Source organism: Oncorhynchus kisutch, linkage group LG5 (assembly GCF_002021735.2).
Source record: "Oncorhynchus kisutch isolate 150728-3 linkage group LG5, Okis_V2, whole genome shotgun sequence".
Classification (NCBI taxonomy): Eukaryota; Metazoa; Chordata; class Actinopteri; order Salmoniformes; family Salmonidae; genus Oncorhynchus; species Oncorhynchus kisutch.
In genome coordinates this window covers 19,931,747-19,951,785 of record NC_034178.2, presented here as the reverse complement: position 1 = coordinate 19,951,785, position 20,039 = coordinate 19,931,747, and the positions used below count along the sequence as shown (strand labels likewise).

Here is a 20,039-nt window from a genome sequence, read left to right as displayed (position 1 = left end):
TTGTTTATTTTTTTTAAACAAGCACCTTATAAACTGCACAAGCACCAAAAACGCTATGTTTTGACAAGTAGCATCACTGGTTAGAGGATCATTTGTAGAAAACAGCTAGCTACATTTTGAAGTGTTGGATTTCTATTCCAGTGGGTCACCAACGTGGTAAACAGCTAGCTACATTTTGAAGTGTTGCATTTTGATTCAAGTGGGTCACCAACGTGGTAAGTGTAACACAACTCTTTTTTTTTTGTTAATCACTTTTGTTAAAGATTTTCCCCCTGGGGCTAATATCCATATCATGCTGAAATCAATTGATAAGGGGGCAAACGTTTAGGCTTCTACATTGTGACATTATTAAAATACTCCTACTACAATGTTAAAACATTCTACATTGAGACATTAATTCATTGATATCATGAAACAACTCCTTCATGTATTTTCTGATATTTGATCAGAGATCTTTTATCAGATTATCTCTGGTCACAGCTATGAAGTTTCTCTCCTGTGTGTGTTCTCTGGTGTCGAGTCAGAATGTTAGATGTAATAAAACTCTTCCCACATTGATCACAGCTATAGGGTTTCTCTTCTGTGTGTCTTCTTTGGTGCACTGTCAGATGGCCAGATTGACCAAAACTCTTCCCACATTGACCACAGCTATAAGGTTTCTCTCCTGTGTGTGTTCTCTGGTGTACAGTCAGATGACTAGATGTAGTAAAACTCTTCCCACATTGACCACAGTTATAAGGTTTCTCTCCTGTGTGTGTTCTCTGGTGTAGAGTCAGATTGCTAGATTCAGTAAAACTCTTCCCACATTGACCACAGCTATAAGGTTTCTCTCCTGTGTGTCTTCTCTGGTGTCGAGTCAGAATGTTAGATGTAATAAAACTCTTCCCACATTGATCACAGCTATAGGGTTTCTCTCCTGTGTGTATTCTCTGGTGCACTGTCAGATCACTAGATTGAACAAAACGCTTCCCACATTGATCACAGATATAAGGTTTTTCTCCTGTGTGTGTTCTCTGGTGTACAATAAGATGGCTAGATGTAGTAAAACTCATCCCACATTGAGTACAGCTAAAATATTTCTCTCCCGTGTGGATTCTCTGATGAATGCCTGATGAGGAGGTGAATCTCTTCCCATGGTCGGAGCAGCAGTGAGTTCTCTTTCCTGTGGATCTCTGCAGGTGTTTCTTGAGGTGTTCTGATCTGGAGAGACTCTTCTCTGCCTCGTCAGCATCATGAGGTTGTTGAGGCTCCGCAGAGGATCCACAATAGTCACGTCTCTCTCCTGTGTGAACAACAAAGTCAGACCGATGGTTCAAGGCCTACAAGAAATTCACTGTAAAAGGTGATGCCAACAGAGTAGCCATGATGTTGTACAACAATTGACGTCTGTAATCAATGTTCAAATTATTTTACAATTGTCTTAAAATGAGCAAGAATAGTCATATTTTGTCTTGTTTTCACATTAGTAGTAAAATTGATGATTGTAGGTTAGAAATAAGCTAAAGTTGCTGAAACTCTAAGCAGTGTGCCAGACGACGTTTGGTCTCCAATATAGGCCCATTTCTGTGTTCAATAAAATTGAGGCACGAGGGCGATGCACACATAATTTTAATTTGAAACCCCTCCCTGCTAATGAGGAAACCGATAGCCACAAGCAGTCAGTGTAGTCAGCTCAGCTATCCCCATTGAGACCGTGTCTGTGCCTCGACCTAGGGTGGGCAAAACTAAACATGGCGGTGTTCCCTTTAGCAATCTCACTGGAATAAAGACCTCCATTCCTGTCATTATTGAAAGAGATTGTGATATCGCTCATCTCAAAATAGGGCTACTTAATGTTAGATCCCTCACTTCCAAGGCAGTTATAGTCAATGAACTAATCACTGATCATAATCTTCATGTGATTGGCCTGACTGAATTATGGCTTAATAATAAATAATAAATTTACTGTGTTAAATGAGGCCTCACCTCCTGGTTACACTAGTGACCATATCCCCCGCGCACCCCGCAAAAGCGGAGGTGTTGCTAACATTTACGACAGCAAATTTCATTTTACAAAAATAAATAAACGTTTGTGTTTTGATCATCTAGTCATGAAATCTATGCAGGCTACTCAATCACTTTTTATAGCTACTGTTTACAGGCCTCCTGGGCCGTATACAGCGTTCGTCACTGAGTTCCCTGAATTCCTAATATTCAAATTTTTGGTGACTTTCATATTCACATGGAAAAGTCCACAGACCCACTCCAAAATGCTTTCGGAGCCATCATCGACTCAGTGGGTTTTGTCCAACATGTCTCCGGACCTACTCACTGCCCCAGTTATACTCTGGACCTAGTTTTGTCCCATGGAATAAATGTTGTGGATCTAAATGTTTTTTCCTCATAATCCTGGACAATCGGACCACCATTTTATTACGTTTGCAATCGCAACAAATAATCTGCTCAGACCCCAACCAAGGATCATCAAAAGTCATGCTATAAATTCTCAGACAACCCAAAGATTCCTTGATGCCCTTCCAGACTCCCTCCGCCTACCAAAGGATGTCAGAGGACAGAGGAACTCAATTTAACTTTGCGCAATACCCTAGATGCAGTTGCACCCTTAAAAATTAAAAACATTTGTCATAAGAAACTAGCTCCCTGGTATACAGAAAATACCCGAGCTCTGAAGCAAACTTCCAGACAATTGGAATGGAAATAGTGCCACACCAAACTGGAAGTCTTCTGACTAGCTTGGAAAGACAGTACCGTGCAGTATCGAAAAGCCCTCACTGCTGCTCGATCATCCTATTTTTCCAACTTAATTGAGGAAAATAAGAACAATCCGAAACTTATTTTTGATACTGTCGCAAAGCTAACTAAAAAGCAGCATTCCCCAAGAGAGGATGGCTTTCACTTCAGCAGTGATAAATTCATGAACTTCTTTGATGAAAAGATCATGATCATTAGAAAGCAAATGACAGACTCCTCTTTAAATCTGCGTATTCCTCCAAAGCTCAGATGTCCTGAGTCTTCACAGCTCTGCCAGGACCTAGGATAAAGGGAGACACTCAAGTCTTGACACAATGATGAAAATAATAATGGCCTCTAAACATTCAAGCTGCATACTGGACCCTATTCCAACTAAACTACTGAAAGAGCTGCTTCCTGTGCTTGGCCCTCCTATGTTGAACATAATAAACGGCTCTCTATCCAATGGATGTGTACCAAACACTACAAGTGGCAGTAATAAAGCCTCTCTTGAAAAAGCCAAACCATGACCCAGAAAATATTTTTACAACTATCGGTCAAATCTCCCATTCCTCTCAAAAATGTTTGAAAAAGCTGTTGCGCAGCAACTCACTGCCTTCCTGGAGACAATCAATGTATTCGAAACGCTTCAGTCTGGCTTTAGACCCCATCATAGCACTGAGACTGCACTTGTGAAGGTGGTAAATGACCTTTTAATGGCATCAGACTGAGGCTCTGCATCTGTCCTCGTGCTCCTAGACCTTAGTGTTGCTTTTGATACCATCGAACACCACATTCTTTTGGAGAGATTGGAAACCCAAATTGGTCTACACAGACAAGTTCTGGCCTGGTTTAGATCTTATCTGTCGGGAAAGATATCAGTTTGTCTCTGTGGATGGTTTGTCCTCTGACAAATCAACTGTACATTTCGGTGTTCCTCAAGGTTCTGTTTTAGGACCACTATTGTTTTAACTATATAATCTACCTCTTGGTGATGTCATTCGGAATCATAATGTTAACTTTCACTGCTATGTGGATGACACACAGCTGTACATTTCGATGAAACATGGTGAAGCCCCAAAATGTCCCTCGCTGGAAGCTTGTGTTTCAGACATAAGGAAGTGGATGGCTGCAAATGTTCACCTTTTAACCTCGGACAAAACAGAGATGCTTGTTCTAGGTCCCAAGAAACAAAGAGATCTTCTGTTGAATCTGACAATTAATCTTGATGGTTGTACAGTCGTCTCAAATAAAACTGTGAAGGACCTTGGCGTTACTCTGGACTAGAGGTCGACTAATTAGGATTTTTCAACGCCGATACCGATTATTGGAGGACCAAAAAAGCAGATACCGGTTAAATCGGACGATTTTTATTTATTTATTTGTAATAATGGCAATTACAACAATATTGAATTAACACTTATTTTAACTTAATATAAAATATCAATAAAATCAATTTAGCCTCAAATAAATAATGAAACATGTTCAATTTGGTTTAAATAATGCAAAAACAAAGTGTTGGAGAAGAAAGTAATATGTGCCATGTAAAAATGTGTGCCATGTAAAATATGTGCCATGTAAAAAAGCTAACGTTTAAGTCCCTTGCTCAAAACATGAGAACATATGAAAGTTGGTGGTTCCTTTTAACATGAGACCTCAATATTCCAAGGTAAGAGGTTTTAGGTTGTAGTTAATATAGTATTTATAGGACTATTTCTCTCTATACCATTTGTAATTTCATATACCTTTGACTATTGGATGTTCTTATAGGCACTATAGCATTGCCAGTGTAACAGTATAGCTTCCGTCCCTCTCCTCGCCCCTACCTGGGCTCGAACCAGGAACACATTGACAACAGCCACACTCGAAGCATCGGGGAATAACTACTCCAAATCTAAAAGCGAGTGACGTTTGAAACAGTATTAGCGCACACCCAGCTAACTAGCTTGCCATTTCACATTGGTTACACCAGCCATTAGGCTGATAGGCTTGAAGTCATAAATAGCTCTGTGCTTGCGAAGAGCTGCTGGCCTAACGCACGAAAGTGCTGTTTGAATGAATGATTACGGGCCTGCTGCTGCTCAGTCAGACTGCTCTATCAAATCAGACTTAATTATAACATAATAACACACAGAAATACGAGCCTTTGGTCATTAATATGATTGAATCCGGAAACTATCATTTCGAAAACAAAGCGTTTATTATTTCAGTGAAATACGGAACCGTTCTGTATTTTATGTAACGGGTGGCATCCCTAAGTCTAAATATTCTTGTTACATTGCACAACCTTCAATGTATGTCATAATTACGTAGAATTCTGGCAAACAGCCCAAACTGTTGCATATACTCTGACTCTGCGTGCAATGAATGCAAGAGAAATGACAATTTCACCTGGTTAATAATATTGCCTGATTAGTAGTTATAACTAGTGATTATGATTGATTGATTGTTTTTTATAAGATAAGTTTAATGCTATCGAGCAATTTACCTTGGATTCTACTGCATTCACGTACCAGGCAGGCTACTGGTGGAGTGCAATGGTTAGAGCTTTAGACTAGTTAACTGTATGGTTGCAAACTCTCTCCAGAAGTTCAGTGAGGATCTCTGAATGATCCAATGTTGACCTAAATGACTAATGATGATAAATACAATCCACCTGTGTGTAATCAAGTCTCCGTATAAATGCACCTGCACTGTGATAGTCTCAGAGGTCCGTTAAAAGCGCAGAGAGCATCATGAAGAACAAGGAACACACCAGGCAGTTCCGAGATACTGTTGTGAAGAAGTTTAAAGCCGGATTTGGATACAAAAGATTTCCCAAGCTTTAAACATCCCACGGAGCACTGTGCAAGCGATAATATTGAAATGGAAGGAGTATCAGACCACTGCAAATCTACCAAGACCTGGCCGTCCCTCTAAACTTTCAGCTCATACAAGGAGAAGACTGATCAGAGATGCAGCCAAGAGGCCCATGATCACTCTGGATGAACTGCAGAGATCTACAGCTGAGGTGGGAGACTCTGTCCATAGGACAACAATCAGTCGTATATTGCACAAATCTGGCCTTTATGGAAGAGTGGCAATAAGAAAGCCATTTCTTAAAGAGATCCATAAAAATTGTCGTTTAAAGTTTGCCACAAGCCACCTGGGAGACACACCAAACATGTGGAAGAAGGTGCTCTGGTCAGATGAAACCAAAATTGAACTTTTTGGCAAACAATGCAAAACGTTATGTTTGGCGTAAAAGCAACACAGCTCATCACCCTGAACACCATCCCCACTGTCAAACATGGTGGTGGCAGCATCATGGTTTGGGCCTGCTTTTCTTCAGCAGGGACAGGGAAGATGGTTAAAATTGATGGGAAGATGGATGGAGCCAAATATAGGACCATTCTGGAAGAAAACCTGATGGAGTCTGCAAAAGACCTGAGACTGGGACGGAGATTTGTCTTCCAACAAGACAATGATCCAAAACATAAAGCAAAATCTACAATGGAATGGTTCAAAAATAAACATATCCAGGTGTTAGAATGGCCAAGTCAAAGTCCAGACCTGAATCCAATCGAGAATCTGTGGAAAGAACTTAAAACTGCTGTTCACAAATGCTCTCCATCCAACCTCACTGAGCTCGAGCTGTTTTGCAAGGAGGAATGGGAGAAAATTTCAGTCTCTCGATGTGCAAAACTGATAGAGACATACCCCAAGCGACTTACAGCTGTAATCGCAGCAAAAGGTGGCGCTACAAAGTATTAACTTAAGGGAGCTGAATAATTTTGCACGCCCAATTTTTCAGTTTTTGATTTGTTAAAAAAGTTTGAAATATCCAATAAATGTCGTTCCACTTCATGATTGTGTCCCACTTGTTGATTCTTCATAACGACTGCTGGTGTAGTCTATTAACAGAAACTATAGGAGCATAACGACTGCTGGTGTAGTCTATTAACAGAAACTATAGGAGCATAACAACTGCTGGTGTAATCTATTACCAGAAACTATAGGAGCATAACGACTGCTGGTGTAGCCTATTACCAGAAGCTATAGGAGCATAACGACTGCTGGTGTAGTCTATTAACAGAAACTACAGGATCATAATGACTGCTGGTGTAGCCTATTACCAGAAACTATAGGAGCATAACGACTGCTGGTGTAGCCTATTACCAGAAACTATAGGAGCATAACGACTGCTGGTGTAGCCTTTTACCAGAAAGTTTAGGAGCATAACATCAGAATTTACAAAGGAATTTAAGAAGGCAAGCAGCAGTGAGAGGAGTAGGCTAAGGAATAAATATTTTTCTGATGGTTAGGCTATCTTGTTTCAGAGGGGTGTCACCAATAGCACATAATGACAAAATGAAAAGAGGTAATACATTATTTACTCATACCATTTGCTATGAGACTCTAAATTGCTTTCAGGTGCATCTTGTTTCCATTCATCTTCCTTGAGATGTATTGACAACTTGTTCAGAGTCCACCTGTGGTAAATTCAATTGATTGGATATGATTTGGAAAGCACACACCTGTCTATATATGGCCCCACAAATGACAGTGCATGTCAGAGCGAAAACCAAGCCATGAGTTCGAAGGAACTGTCCCTAGAGGTCCTAGACAGGATTGTGTCGAAGGCACAGATCTGGAGAAGGCTACAAAAAAAAATTCTGCAGCATTGAAGGTCCCCAGTGGCCTCCATCATTCTTAAATGGAATACTCTGCCTATAGCTGGTCACCTCCCCCAATCGCTCAGTTTGGACAGAAGGGCCTTGGTCAGGGAGGTGACCAAAAACCTGATGGCCACTTAGACAGAGCTCCAGAGTTCCTCTGTGATGGGATAACCTTCCAGAAGGACAACCATCTCTTCAGCACTCCACCAATCAGACCTTTATGGTAGAGTGGCCAGATGGAAACCACTCCTCAGTAAAAGGCACATGACAGCCTGCTCGGAGTTTGCCAAAAGGCAAACTGGCTTGATGAAACCAAGATTGAATTCTTTGGCCTGAATGCCAAGAGTTATGTCTGGAGGAAACCTGAAAGACCTGCTCCAGAGTGCTCAGGACTTCAGACTGGAGCAAAGGTTCACCATCCAACAGGACAACAACCTTAAGCACACAACCAAGACAACACAGGAGTGGCTTCGGGACAAGTCTCTGAATGTCCTTGAGTGACCCAGCCAGAGCCCGGACTTGAGCCCGATCTAACATCTCTGGAGAGAACAGAAAATAGCTGTGCAGTGATGTTCCCCATCCAACTTGACAGAGCTAGAGAGGATCTGCAAAGAAGGATGGGAGAAACTCCCCAAATGCGGGTGTGCCAAATAAATGAGCTAAATGTAAGGGGGAAAAATAATTTGATCAATTTTAGAAAAAGGCTTTAACGTAACAAAATGTGGAAAAAGTCAAGGGGTCTGAATACTTTCCGAATGCACTGTATACAGCAACACCTCCCCATAAGCATTCCTGTTTATTCTGTAGAATTTATATTCCTGTATTGCTACTGCTGTATCAAAGGAATTATCTCAGTGAGTTTCAGCGATGAACAGTACAGTGCATTCCATATTCAATAGGCAGGCAAGTAAACAAAAACGTTTTCAGATAAAACCTATTCCAGAAAATGTCAAAGTGTATAAAACGCCCAAGAGACTGTGGACCAATGACATTGTCATGCTCTGACACGCAGATCCTAAGCTAATTCTCACTAAATCTCTTTTTAAAGTCAGGGTATGAGTCGAGAAACATGCCTATTTTCCCTGAAAGCACATAATGTTATGATTGCAAAGCTACACGATATTACAGAGAATAAGATAATTCTCTCACATCTTTGAAAATATTTGTAATGTTGTGCTTCTTGTTCACAGAGGGTAATTCATGCCAATGTTCTTTTCTTTAAGCTACTAATATGAATCGAAAGGAGTTTCCAATATCCTAATTTCTTAAAGTATTTCTGGTGATAGCAAGTGATAGTGATACACAAGCTAGGTCTATTTGAAACATTGCCATTCAATGGCAGTATTTAGCAGCCACCAGATTCAGAAGCTTTAAAACCACATAAAAAATATAATATTTTTGCCCAAAGTTAAGATATAAATTATTCAAACTTAACATAATACAGGCTGGTTATTATTTTAGGCTATTTTAGTTTTGGAGTCAAAGATAGTTTTGGAATACTTTTCATTTTTCAAACATGTTTGTTATTTTATTTCAGTTTACAAAATAGTTTTCCCCTAATTACTTTTTCTATAATAAGCATGGAGGTTTCCCCAATCAATCAGTCATAGGTACTGGAGACAAAGCGCCTCGTAACCAAGCTGGGAATGGGACAGACATAACCCTTCTGTGGCAACAGACAGGGGTGATTTGTAATCAAATCTAATTCCCAGGAATGGGGTTCATAGGAAGCACAGAGACTGTGTGTGGGATAATAACGTCCAGAGAGGTGTCAGCAACATTAAAAAAAAAAATATATATATAGTGTTTAATGACAAACCATTTTTACAAATCTGTCAAAACACCAACTTAGACTTTACCATGAAATGCTTTAATTACAAGCCCTTAACCAGCAGTGCAGTTCAGGAAGAAGAAAATGTTTACCAAGTAGACGAAAATGAAAAGTAATAATAAAAAGTAACACAATGAGAATAACAATAACGAGGCTATGTACAGGGGGCACCGGTACCGAGTCAGTGTGCATGAAGGTGGGGACGTAGTGACTATGCATAGGTAACAAACAACCAGCGAGTAGCAGCAGTGCACATAAGGGTAGGGGTGGGGGGACTTTGGTCCTTCTGAGGATCTGGGTACCCATGCCAAATCTGTTCAGTCTCCTGAGGGGGAAAAGGTTATGTTGTGCCCTCTTCATGACGGTCTTTGTATATACCCACGTAGGTGATTGAAAAGTGAACTGGGGTCCACACTCCAGTCCAGTTGATGTTGGTAATGCACCTTAAAGTTGGTTGCCAACCGCCATATAAAGTCCAAAGAAGAAAAAGAAGCCTGAAGGAAGGAGAAATTACGAGAAACAAATTTGGGGTGTCGCGACTGGTTACCTATTTTGATGTGATATGAAAGTATTGTGTGAAATGATTTTGATGTGATAAGAAAGTACAGTGATTTATGTTTTTAGAAATTGAGAATCGATTCACATTTTGATGGAATATTTGACTATTTTAGCTGCCAGAGCCAGTCTCCCTCTGAAAATAACATACAGTCCTTGGACCTTGAGGAGTAACGGGGGCAGCAATCAGCAGTAGAAACAATAACAAAGCGTACTCCCTGCCCGTTTCGGTAAAAAGCTGAGGGATGGGGCTGGAGAAATGCAACGATCCCATGATATCAACATTGTTGTTTTAACAATGTTTTGAGGATATACAGTGTTTGTTTATATTTACTGACAAACATTGGAGTAAAAAAAAGCTTATTTTGGGGGGTTTTGATGGGGTACGACAGTTGAACAATGCTCATGAGGCATTTATAAGTGAATTCTTCAAGAAACAATGAGTACATATCATTAATGTATAAGTCCCAAAATGGATGTAACAACCGCTGATTGCCCCTTTAAGAGTACATATTGGGCTAAGCTAACAGGAGATATTGAGGACTACAGTCTTTCAGGCATAGTCATTGGATGCATACAGTGTAGCTTCAGCAATTCCTACAGAACAACATTAAAGTGTAGAACCCCTTTACTGCATATAGGTTCAACGACTGCAGAGACGGTACTTACTGGTGTTAAACAGATCTCCAACCTCCTCTTCTTCCTCCAATGTGACAGTAATCTCCCCCTCCTCCTCTTTCACTCCATAAACTACATCCTCTTTCTCTTCCTTCACTGTAACATCCTCCTCCTCTTTCACTCTGAAAGCATCTTCCTCTTCTTTCACTGAAACGTCTTTCTCTTCTTCTTTCACGGTAACAGCCTCACCCTCTACTTGTTTTTGTATTGTAACATCCTTCTCTTCCCCCTCCTCTTCTTTTACTGTAACATCCTCCTCCTCTTTCACTCTGAACGTATCTTCCTCTTCTTTCACTGAAACGTCTTTCTCTTCTTCTTTCACGGTAACAGCCTCACCCTCTTCTTGTTTTTGTACTGTAACAGCCTCCTCTTCCTCCTCCTCTTTCACACGAGTTTCCTCCTCCGTCCAGCAGACCGCCTCTTCTTTATCAGGAGGAGAGTAGCTTAGTGAACTCATGGTCGGGGATGTTAGCTAGCTAGCATTAGCGACTAGCCTAGTTCTAAGCTAACTTAGCAAACCAGCTAGCTGACAAACAACGTAAATATATAATTAAATGGGCCAACAAGTACATACGACAGAAGTGTGTTTAATACACAGCGACTAATATACACCAAAACAGTGTAAAGAGAGTGAATGTTGAAGCTGTGTTTGCTAGAAACCTATCGAGGTGTCTGACTAGCTGTTGTTGCTGAAGGAGCGTCCCGTCCACTAGATTATACGTCACACTGGCAGCATCGCCTGATCCTAAAATACGCACATCGCTATCTGCTGACTGGAGTGGGCAACGCAGTTGAGGAACCAAAAGTTTATTTTTCATTTATTTCATAAAAGTGTAATATTATATTAAGTCGTTCAAAGAGAAGCATGTGTTGATTGATTCGTGTTTAATGAGTGAGAATTTAAAACAAACTTTACACCCACTACACATTTGCATTGAACCATACTTCTGACATGGATCTGATTTTGACCCCAGAGGCATATCTTTTATCATAGCCAAAATGTGGTTTATTCAAATCTTTCATTTTTCATGACTTTGTCAATCAACTTCTTATTAATAAATCTAAATCACGGTTTAGTGTTTCTGTATCAATATGGACTTTTACCATATTCAAATCCTTTGCAACTTTGATAAATTTTATTGGTCACATGGACGTGTTTAGCAGATATTATTACGGGTGTAGTGAAATGCTTGTGTTTCTAGCTCCGACGGTGCAGTAAAATCTAACAAGTAATATCTAACAATTTCACAACATTTACCCAATACACACAAATCTAAGTATTTTAATCTAGGTTTCTCTGTAGACATGGTCCATCCCACCAGAGGGTGGAGGGGCACCTGTATCAGTGGTTTTGACCAGATAGACACCTGCAGATACACAGTACAGTGCCTCTCATGTACTCTCTTAAGATTGGACTTTTCTATACCACGTATCACATGACTGTGTTCCTGCCAAGGCAGCAGCTACTCTTCCTGGTGTTTATTTTGGATCCCCATTAGTTCCTGCCAAGTAAGAAGTAAGGTCAGGGAACGTGCCAGCCTGCCTGAAACGCCCCTTTTGAGCAAAAGGTATAAATGATGGGTTATGAATTAACAGGTATTAATGATGGGTTATGAACAGGTATAAATAATGGGTTATGAATTAACAGGTATAAATAATGGGTTATGAACTAACAGGTATTAATGATGGGTTATGAACAGGTATAAATGATGGGTTATGAATTAACAGGTATAAATAATGGGTTATGAATTAACAGGTATAAATGATTGGTTATGAATTAACAGGTATAATTGATGGGTTATGAACTAACAGGTATAAATGATGGGATATGATTTAACAGGTATAAATGATGGGATATGATTTAAAAGGTGTAAATGAGGGGTTATGAATTGAAAGGTATAAATGATGGGTTATGAACTAACAGGTATAAAAGATGGGTTATGAATTAACAGGTATAAATGATGGATTATGAACTAACAGGTATAAATGATGGGTTATGAACTAACAGGTATAAATGATGGGTTATGACCTAACAGGTATAAACGATGGGTTATGAATTAACAGGTATAAATAATGGGTTATGAATTAGCAGGTATAAATGATGGATTATGAACTAACAGGTATAAATGAAGGGTTATGAATTATCAGGTATAAATGATGGGTTATGAACTAATAGGTATAAATTATGGGTTTTGAATTAACAGGTATAAATGATGGGTTACGAACTAACAGGTATAAATGATGGGTTATGAATTAACAGGTATAAATGATGGGTTATGAACTAACAGGTATAAATGATGGGTTATGAATTAACAGGTATAAATGATGGGATATGATTTAACAGGTATAAATGATGGTTTATGAATTAACCGGTATAAATGATGGGATATGATTTAAAAGGTGTAAATGATGGGTTATGAATTGAAAGGTATAAATGATGGGTTATGAACTAACAGGGAGAAAAGATGGGTTATGAATTAAAATTAATAAATGATGGGTTATGAATTGAAAGGTATAAATGATGGGTTATGAACTAGGTATAAAAGATGGGTTATGAATTAACAGGTATAAATGATGGATTATGAACTAACAGGTATAAATGATGGGTTATGAACTAACATGTCTAAATGATGGGATATGATTTAAAAGGTGTAAATGATGGGTTATGAATTGAAAGGTATAAATTATGGGTTATGAACTAACAGGTATAAATGATGGGTTATGAACTAACAGGTATAAATTATGGGTTATGAATTAACAGGTATAAATGACGGGTTATGAACTAACAGGTATAAATGGTGGGATATGATTTAGCAGGTATAAATTATGGGTTATGATTTAAAAGGTGTAAATGATGGGTTATGAATTGAAAGGTATAAATGATGGGTTATGAACTAACAGGTATAAATGATGGGATATGATTTAGCAGGTATAAATGATGGGTTATGAACTAATAGGTATAAATGATGGGTTTTGAATTAACAGGTATAAATGATGGGTTACGAACTAACAGCTATAAATGATGGTTTATGAATTAACCGGTATAAATGATGGGATATGATTTAAAAGGTGTAAATGATGGGTTATGAATTGAAAGGTATAAATGATGGGTTATGAACTAACAGGGAGAAAAGATGGGTTATGAATTAAAATTAATAAATGATGGGTTATGAACTAACAGGTATAAAAGATGGGTTATGAATTAACAGGTATAAATGATGGATTATGAACTAACAGGTATAAATGATGGGTTATGAACTAACAGGTATAAATGATGGGTTATGACCTAACAGGTATAAACGATGGGTTATGAATTAACAGGTATAAATAATGGGTTATGAATTAGCAGGTATAAATGATGGATTATGAACTAACAGGTATAAATGAAGGGTTATGAATTATCAGGTATAAATGATGGGTTATGAACTAATAGGTATAAATTATGGGTTTTGAATTAACAGGTATAAATGATGGGTTACGAACTAACAGGTATAAATGATGGGTTATGAATTAACAGGTATAAATGATGGGTTATGAACTAACAGGTATAAATGATGGGTTATGAATTAACAGGTATAAATGATGGGATATGATTTAACAGGTATAAATGATGGTTTATGAATTAACCGGTATAAATGATGGGATATGATTTAAAAGGTGTAAATGATGGGTTATGAATTGAAAGGTATAAATGATGGGTTATGAACTAACAGGGAGAAAAGATGGGTTATGAATTAAAATTAATAAATGATGGGTTATGAATTGAAAGGTATAAATGATGGGTTATGAACTAGGTATAAAATATGGGTTATGAATTAACAGGTATAAATGATGGATTATGAACTAACAGGTATAAATGATGGGTTATGAACTAACATGTATAAATGATGGGATATGATTTAAAAGGTGTAAATGATGGGTTATGAATTGAAAGGTATAAATTATGGGTTATGAACTAACAGGTATAAATGATGGGTTATGTACTAACAGGTATAAATTATGGGTTATGAATTAACAGGTATAAATGATGGGTTATGAACTAACAGGTATAAATGGTGGGATATGATTTAGCAGGTATAAATTATGGGTTATGATTTAAAAGGTGTAAATGATGGGTTATGAATTGAAAGGTATAAATGATGGGTTATGAACTAACAGGTATAAATGATGGGATATGATTTAGCAGGTATAAATGATGGGTTATGAACTAATAGGTATAAATGATGGGTTTTGAATTAACAGGTATAAATGATGGGTTACGAACTAACAGCTATAAATGATGGTTTATGAATTAACCGGTATAAATGATGGGATATGATTTAAAAGGTGTAAATGATGGGTTATGAATTGAAAGGTATAAATGATGGGTTATGAACTAACAGGGAGAAAAGATGGGTTATGAATTAAAATTAATAAATGATGGGTTATGAACTAACAGGTATAAAAGATGGGTTATGAATTAACAGGTATAAATGATGGATTATGAACTAACAGGTATAAATGATGGGTTATGAACTAACAGGTATAAATGATGGGTTATGACCTAACAGGTATAAACGATGGGTTATGAATTAACAGGTATAAATAATGGGTTATGAATTAGCAGGTATAAATGATGGATTATGAACTAACAGGTATAAATGAAGGGTTATGAATTATCAGGTATAAATGATGGGTTATGAACTAATAGGTATAAATTATGGGTTTTGAATTAACAGGTATAAATGATGGGTTACGAACTAACAGGTATAAATGATGGGTTATGAATTAACAGGTATAAATGATGGGTTATGAACTAACAGGTATAAATGATGGGTTATGAATTAACAGGTATAAATGATGGGATATGATTTAACAGGTATAAATGATGGTTTATGAATTAACCGGTATAAATGATGGGATATGATTTAAAAGGTGTAAATGATGGGTTATGAATTGAAAGGTATAAATGATGGGTTATGAACTAACAGGGAGAAAAGATGGGTTATGAATTAAAATTAATAAATGATGGGTTATGAATTGAAAGGTATAAATGATGGGTTATGAACTAGGTATAAAATATGGGTTATGAATTAACAGGTATAAATGATGGATTATGAACTAACAGGTATAAATGATGGGTTATGAACTAACATGTATAAATGATGGGATATGATTTAAAAGGTGTAAATGATGGGTTATGAATTGAAAGGTATAAATTATGGGTTATGAACTAACAGGTATAAATGATGGGTTATGAACTAACAGGTATAAATTATGGGTTATGAATTAACAGGTATAAATGATGGGTTATGAACTAACAGGTATAAATGGTGGGATATGATTTAGCAGGTATAAATTATGGGTTATGATTTAAAAGGTGTAAATGATGGGTTATGAATTGAAAGGTATAAATGATGGGTTATGAACTAACAGGTATAAATGATGGGATATGATTTAGCAGGTATAAATGATGGGTTATGAACTAATAGGTATAAATGATGGGTTTGAATTAACAGGTATAAATGATGGGTTACGAACTAACAGCTATAAATGATGGTTTATGAATTAACCGGTATAAATGATGGGATATGATTTAAAAGGTGTAAATGATGGGTTATGAATTGAAAGGTATAAATGATGGGTTATGAACTAACAGGGAGAAAAGATGGGTTATGAATTAAAATTAATAAATGATGGGTTATGAATTGAAAGGTATAAATGATGGGTTATGAACTAGGTATAAAAGATGGGTTCTGAATTAACAGGTATAAATGATGGATTATGAACTAACAGGTATAAATGATGGGATATGATTTAACAGGTATAAATGATGGGTTATGAATTAACAGGTATAAATGATGGGATATGATTTAAAAGGTGTAAATGATGGGTTATGAATTGAAAGGTATAAATTATGGGTTATGAACTAACAGGTATAAATGATGGGTTATGAACTAACAGGTATAAATTATGGGTTATGAATTAACAGGTATAAATGATGGGTTATGAACTAACAGGTATAAATGGTGGGATATGATTTAGCAGGTATAAATTATGGGTTATGATTTAAAAGGTGTAAATGATGGGTTATGAATTGAAAGGTATAAATGATGGGTTATGAACTAACAGGTATAAATGATGGGATATGATTTAGCAGGTATAAATGATGGGTTATGAATTGAAAGGTATAAAAGATGGGTTATGAATTAACAGGTATAAATAATGGGTTATGAATTAACAGGTATAAATGATGGGTTATGAACTAACAGTTATAAATGATGGGTTATGAACTAACAGGTATAAATGATGGGTTATGAACTAACAGGTATAAACGATGGGTTATGAATTAACAGGTATAAATAATGGGTTATGAATTAGCAGGTATAAATGATGGGTTATGAACTAACAGGTATAAATGATGGGTTATGAATTAAAAGGTGTAAATGATGGGTTATGAACTAAAAGGTGTAAATGATGGGTTATGAACTAATAGGTATAAATGATGGGTTATGAACTAACAGGTTTAAAAGATGGGTTATGAATTAACAGGTATAAATGATGGGTTATGAACTAACAGGTATAAAAGATGGGTTATGAATTAACAGGTATAAATGATGGATTGTAAACTAACAGGTATAAATGATGGGTTATGAACTAACAGGTATAAATGATGGGTTATGAATTAACAAGTATAAATGATGGGTTATGAATTAACAGGTATAAATGATGGGTTATGAACTAACAGGTATAAATGATGGGTTATGAACTAACAGGTATAAATTATGGGTTATGAATTAACAGGTATAAATGATGGGTTATGAACTAACAGGTATAAATTATGGGATATGATTTAGCAGGTATAAATTATGGGTTATGATTTAAAAGGTGTAAATGATGGGTTATGAATTGAAAGGTATAAATGATGGGTTATTAACTAAGAGGTATAAAAGATGGGTTATGAACTAACAGGTATAAATGATGGGTTATGAACTAACAGGTATAAACGATGGGTTATGAATTAACAGGTATAAATAATGGGTTATGAATTAGCAGGTATAAATGATGGGTTATGAATTAACAGGTATAAATGATGGGTTATGAACTAACAGGTATAAATGATGGGTTATGAATTAACAGGTATAAATGATGGGATATGATTTAAAAGGTGTAAATGATGGGTTATGAATTGACAGGTATAAATGATGGGATATGATTTAAAAGGTGTAAATGATGGGTTATGAATTGAAAGGTATAAATTATGGGTTATGAACTAACAGGTATAAATGATGGGTTATGAACTAACAGGTATAAATTATGGGTTATGAATTAACAGGTATAAATGATGGGTTATGAACTAACAGGTATAAATGGTGGGATATGATTTAGCAGGTATAAATTATGGGATATGATTTAAAAGGTGTAAATGATGGGTTATGAATTGAAAGGTATAAATTATGGGTTATGAACTAACAGGTATAAATGATGGGTTATGAACTAACAGGTATAAATTATGGGTTATGAATTAACAGGTATAAATGATGGGTTATGAACTAACAGGTATAAATGGTGGGATATGATTTAGCAGGTATAAATTATGGGTTATGATTTAAAAGGTGTAAATGATGGGTTATGAATTGAAAGGTATAAATGATGGGTTATGAACTAACAGGTATAAATGATGGGATATGATTTAGCAGGTATAAATGATGGGTTATGAACTAATAGGTATAAATGATGGGTTTTGAATTAACAGGTATAAATGATGGGTTACGAACTAACAGCTATAAATGATGGTTTATGAATTAACCGGTATAAATGATGGGATATGATTTAAAAGGTGTAAATGATGGGTTATGAATTGAAAGGTATAAATGATGGGTTATGAACTAACAGGGAGAAAAGATGGGTTATGAATTAAAATTAATAAATGATGGGTTATGAATTGAAAGGTATAAATGATGGGTTATGAACTAGGTATAAAAGATGGGTTCTGAATTAACAGGTATAAATGATGGATTATGAACTAACAGGTATAAATGATGGGATATGATTTAACAGGTATAAATGATGGGTTATGAATTAACAGGTATAAATGATGGGATATGATTTAAAAGGTGTAAATGATGGGTTATGAATTGAAAGGTATAAATTATGGGTTATGAACTAACAGGTATAAATGATGGGTTATGAACTAACAGGTATAAATTATGGGTTATGAATTAACAGGTATAAATGATGGGTTATGAACTAACAGGTATAAATGGTGGGATATGATTTAGCAGGTATAAATTATGGGTTATGATTTAAAAGGTGTAAATGATGGGTTATGAATTGAAAGGTATAAATGATGGGTTATGAACTAACAGGTATAAATGATGGGATATGATTTAGCAGGTATAAATGATGGGTTATGAATTGAAAGGTATAAAAGATGGGTTATGAATTAACAGGTATAAATAATGGGTTATGAATTAACAGGTATAAATGATGGGTTATGAACTAACAGTTATAAATGATGGGTTATGAACTAACAGGTATAAATGATGGGTTATGAACTAACAGGTATAAACGATGGGTTATGAATTAACAGGTATAAATAATGGGTTATGAATTAGCAGGTATAAATGATGGGTTATGAACTAACAGGTATAAATGATGGGTTATGAATTAAAAGGTGTAAATGATGGGTTATGAACTAAAAGGTGTAAATGATGGGTTATGAACTAATAGGTATAAATGATGGGTTATGAACTAACAGGTTTAAAAGATGGGTTATGAATTAACAGGTATAAATGATGGGTTATGAACTAACAGGTATAAAAGATGGGTTATGAATTAACAGGTATAAATGATGGATTGTAAACTAACAGGTATAAATGATGGGTTATGAACTAACAGGTATAAATGATGGGTTATGAATTAACAAGTATAAATGATGGGTTATGAACTAACAGGTATAAACGATGGGTTATGAATTAACAGGTATAAATAATGGGTTATGAATTAGCAGGTATAAATGATGGGTTATGAACTAACAGGTATAAATGATGGGTTATGAATTAAAAGGTGTAAATGATGGGTTATGAACTAAAAGGTGTAAATGATGGGTTATGAACTAATAGGTATAAATGATGGGTTATGAACTAACAGGTTTAAAAGATGGGTTATGAATTAACAGGTATAAATGATGGGTTATGAACTAACAGGTATAAAAGATGGGTTATGAATTAACAGGTATAAATGATGGATTGTAAACTAACAGGTATAAATGATGGGTTATGAACTAACAGGTATAAATGATGGGTTATGAATTAACAAGTATAAATGATGGGTTATGAATTAACAGGTATAAATGATGGGTTATGAACTAACAGGTATAAATGATGGGTTATGAACTAACAGGTATAAATTATGGGTTATGAATTAACAGGTATAAATGATGGGTTATGAACTAACAGGTATAAATTATGGGATATGATTTAGCAGGTATAAATTATGGGTTATGATTTAAAAGGTGTAAATGATGGGTTATGAATTGAAAGGTATAAATGATGGGTTATTAACTAAGAGGTATAAAGATGGGTTATGAACTAACAGGTATAAAT

The 20,039-nt window shown here is 36.1% G+C and overlaps 1 protein-coding gene across 1 annotated transcript; it reads right to left on the bottom strand.

Annotated features, from left to right (window-relative positions):
- Nucleotides 1-281: 281 nt before the first annotated feature.
- On the bottom strand, nucleotides 282-11,175 carry LOC116374173 (zinc finger protein 180-like). Its single transcript, XM_031824635.1, has 2 exons — nucleotides 10,444-11,175; nucleotides 282-1,282 (listed from the first exon to the last, which is right to left on the bottom strand). The coding sequence occupies exons 1-2, from the start codon at nucleotides 10,907-10,909 to the stop codon at nucleotides 465-467; spliced, it is 1,284 nt and encodes a 427-aa protein (XP_031680495.1). The 5' UTR covers nucleotides 10,910-11,175; the 3' UTR covers nucleotides 282-464.
- Nucleotides 11,176-20,039: the final 8,864 nt, after the last annotated feature.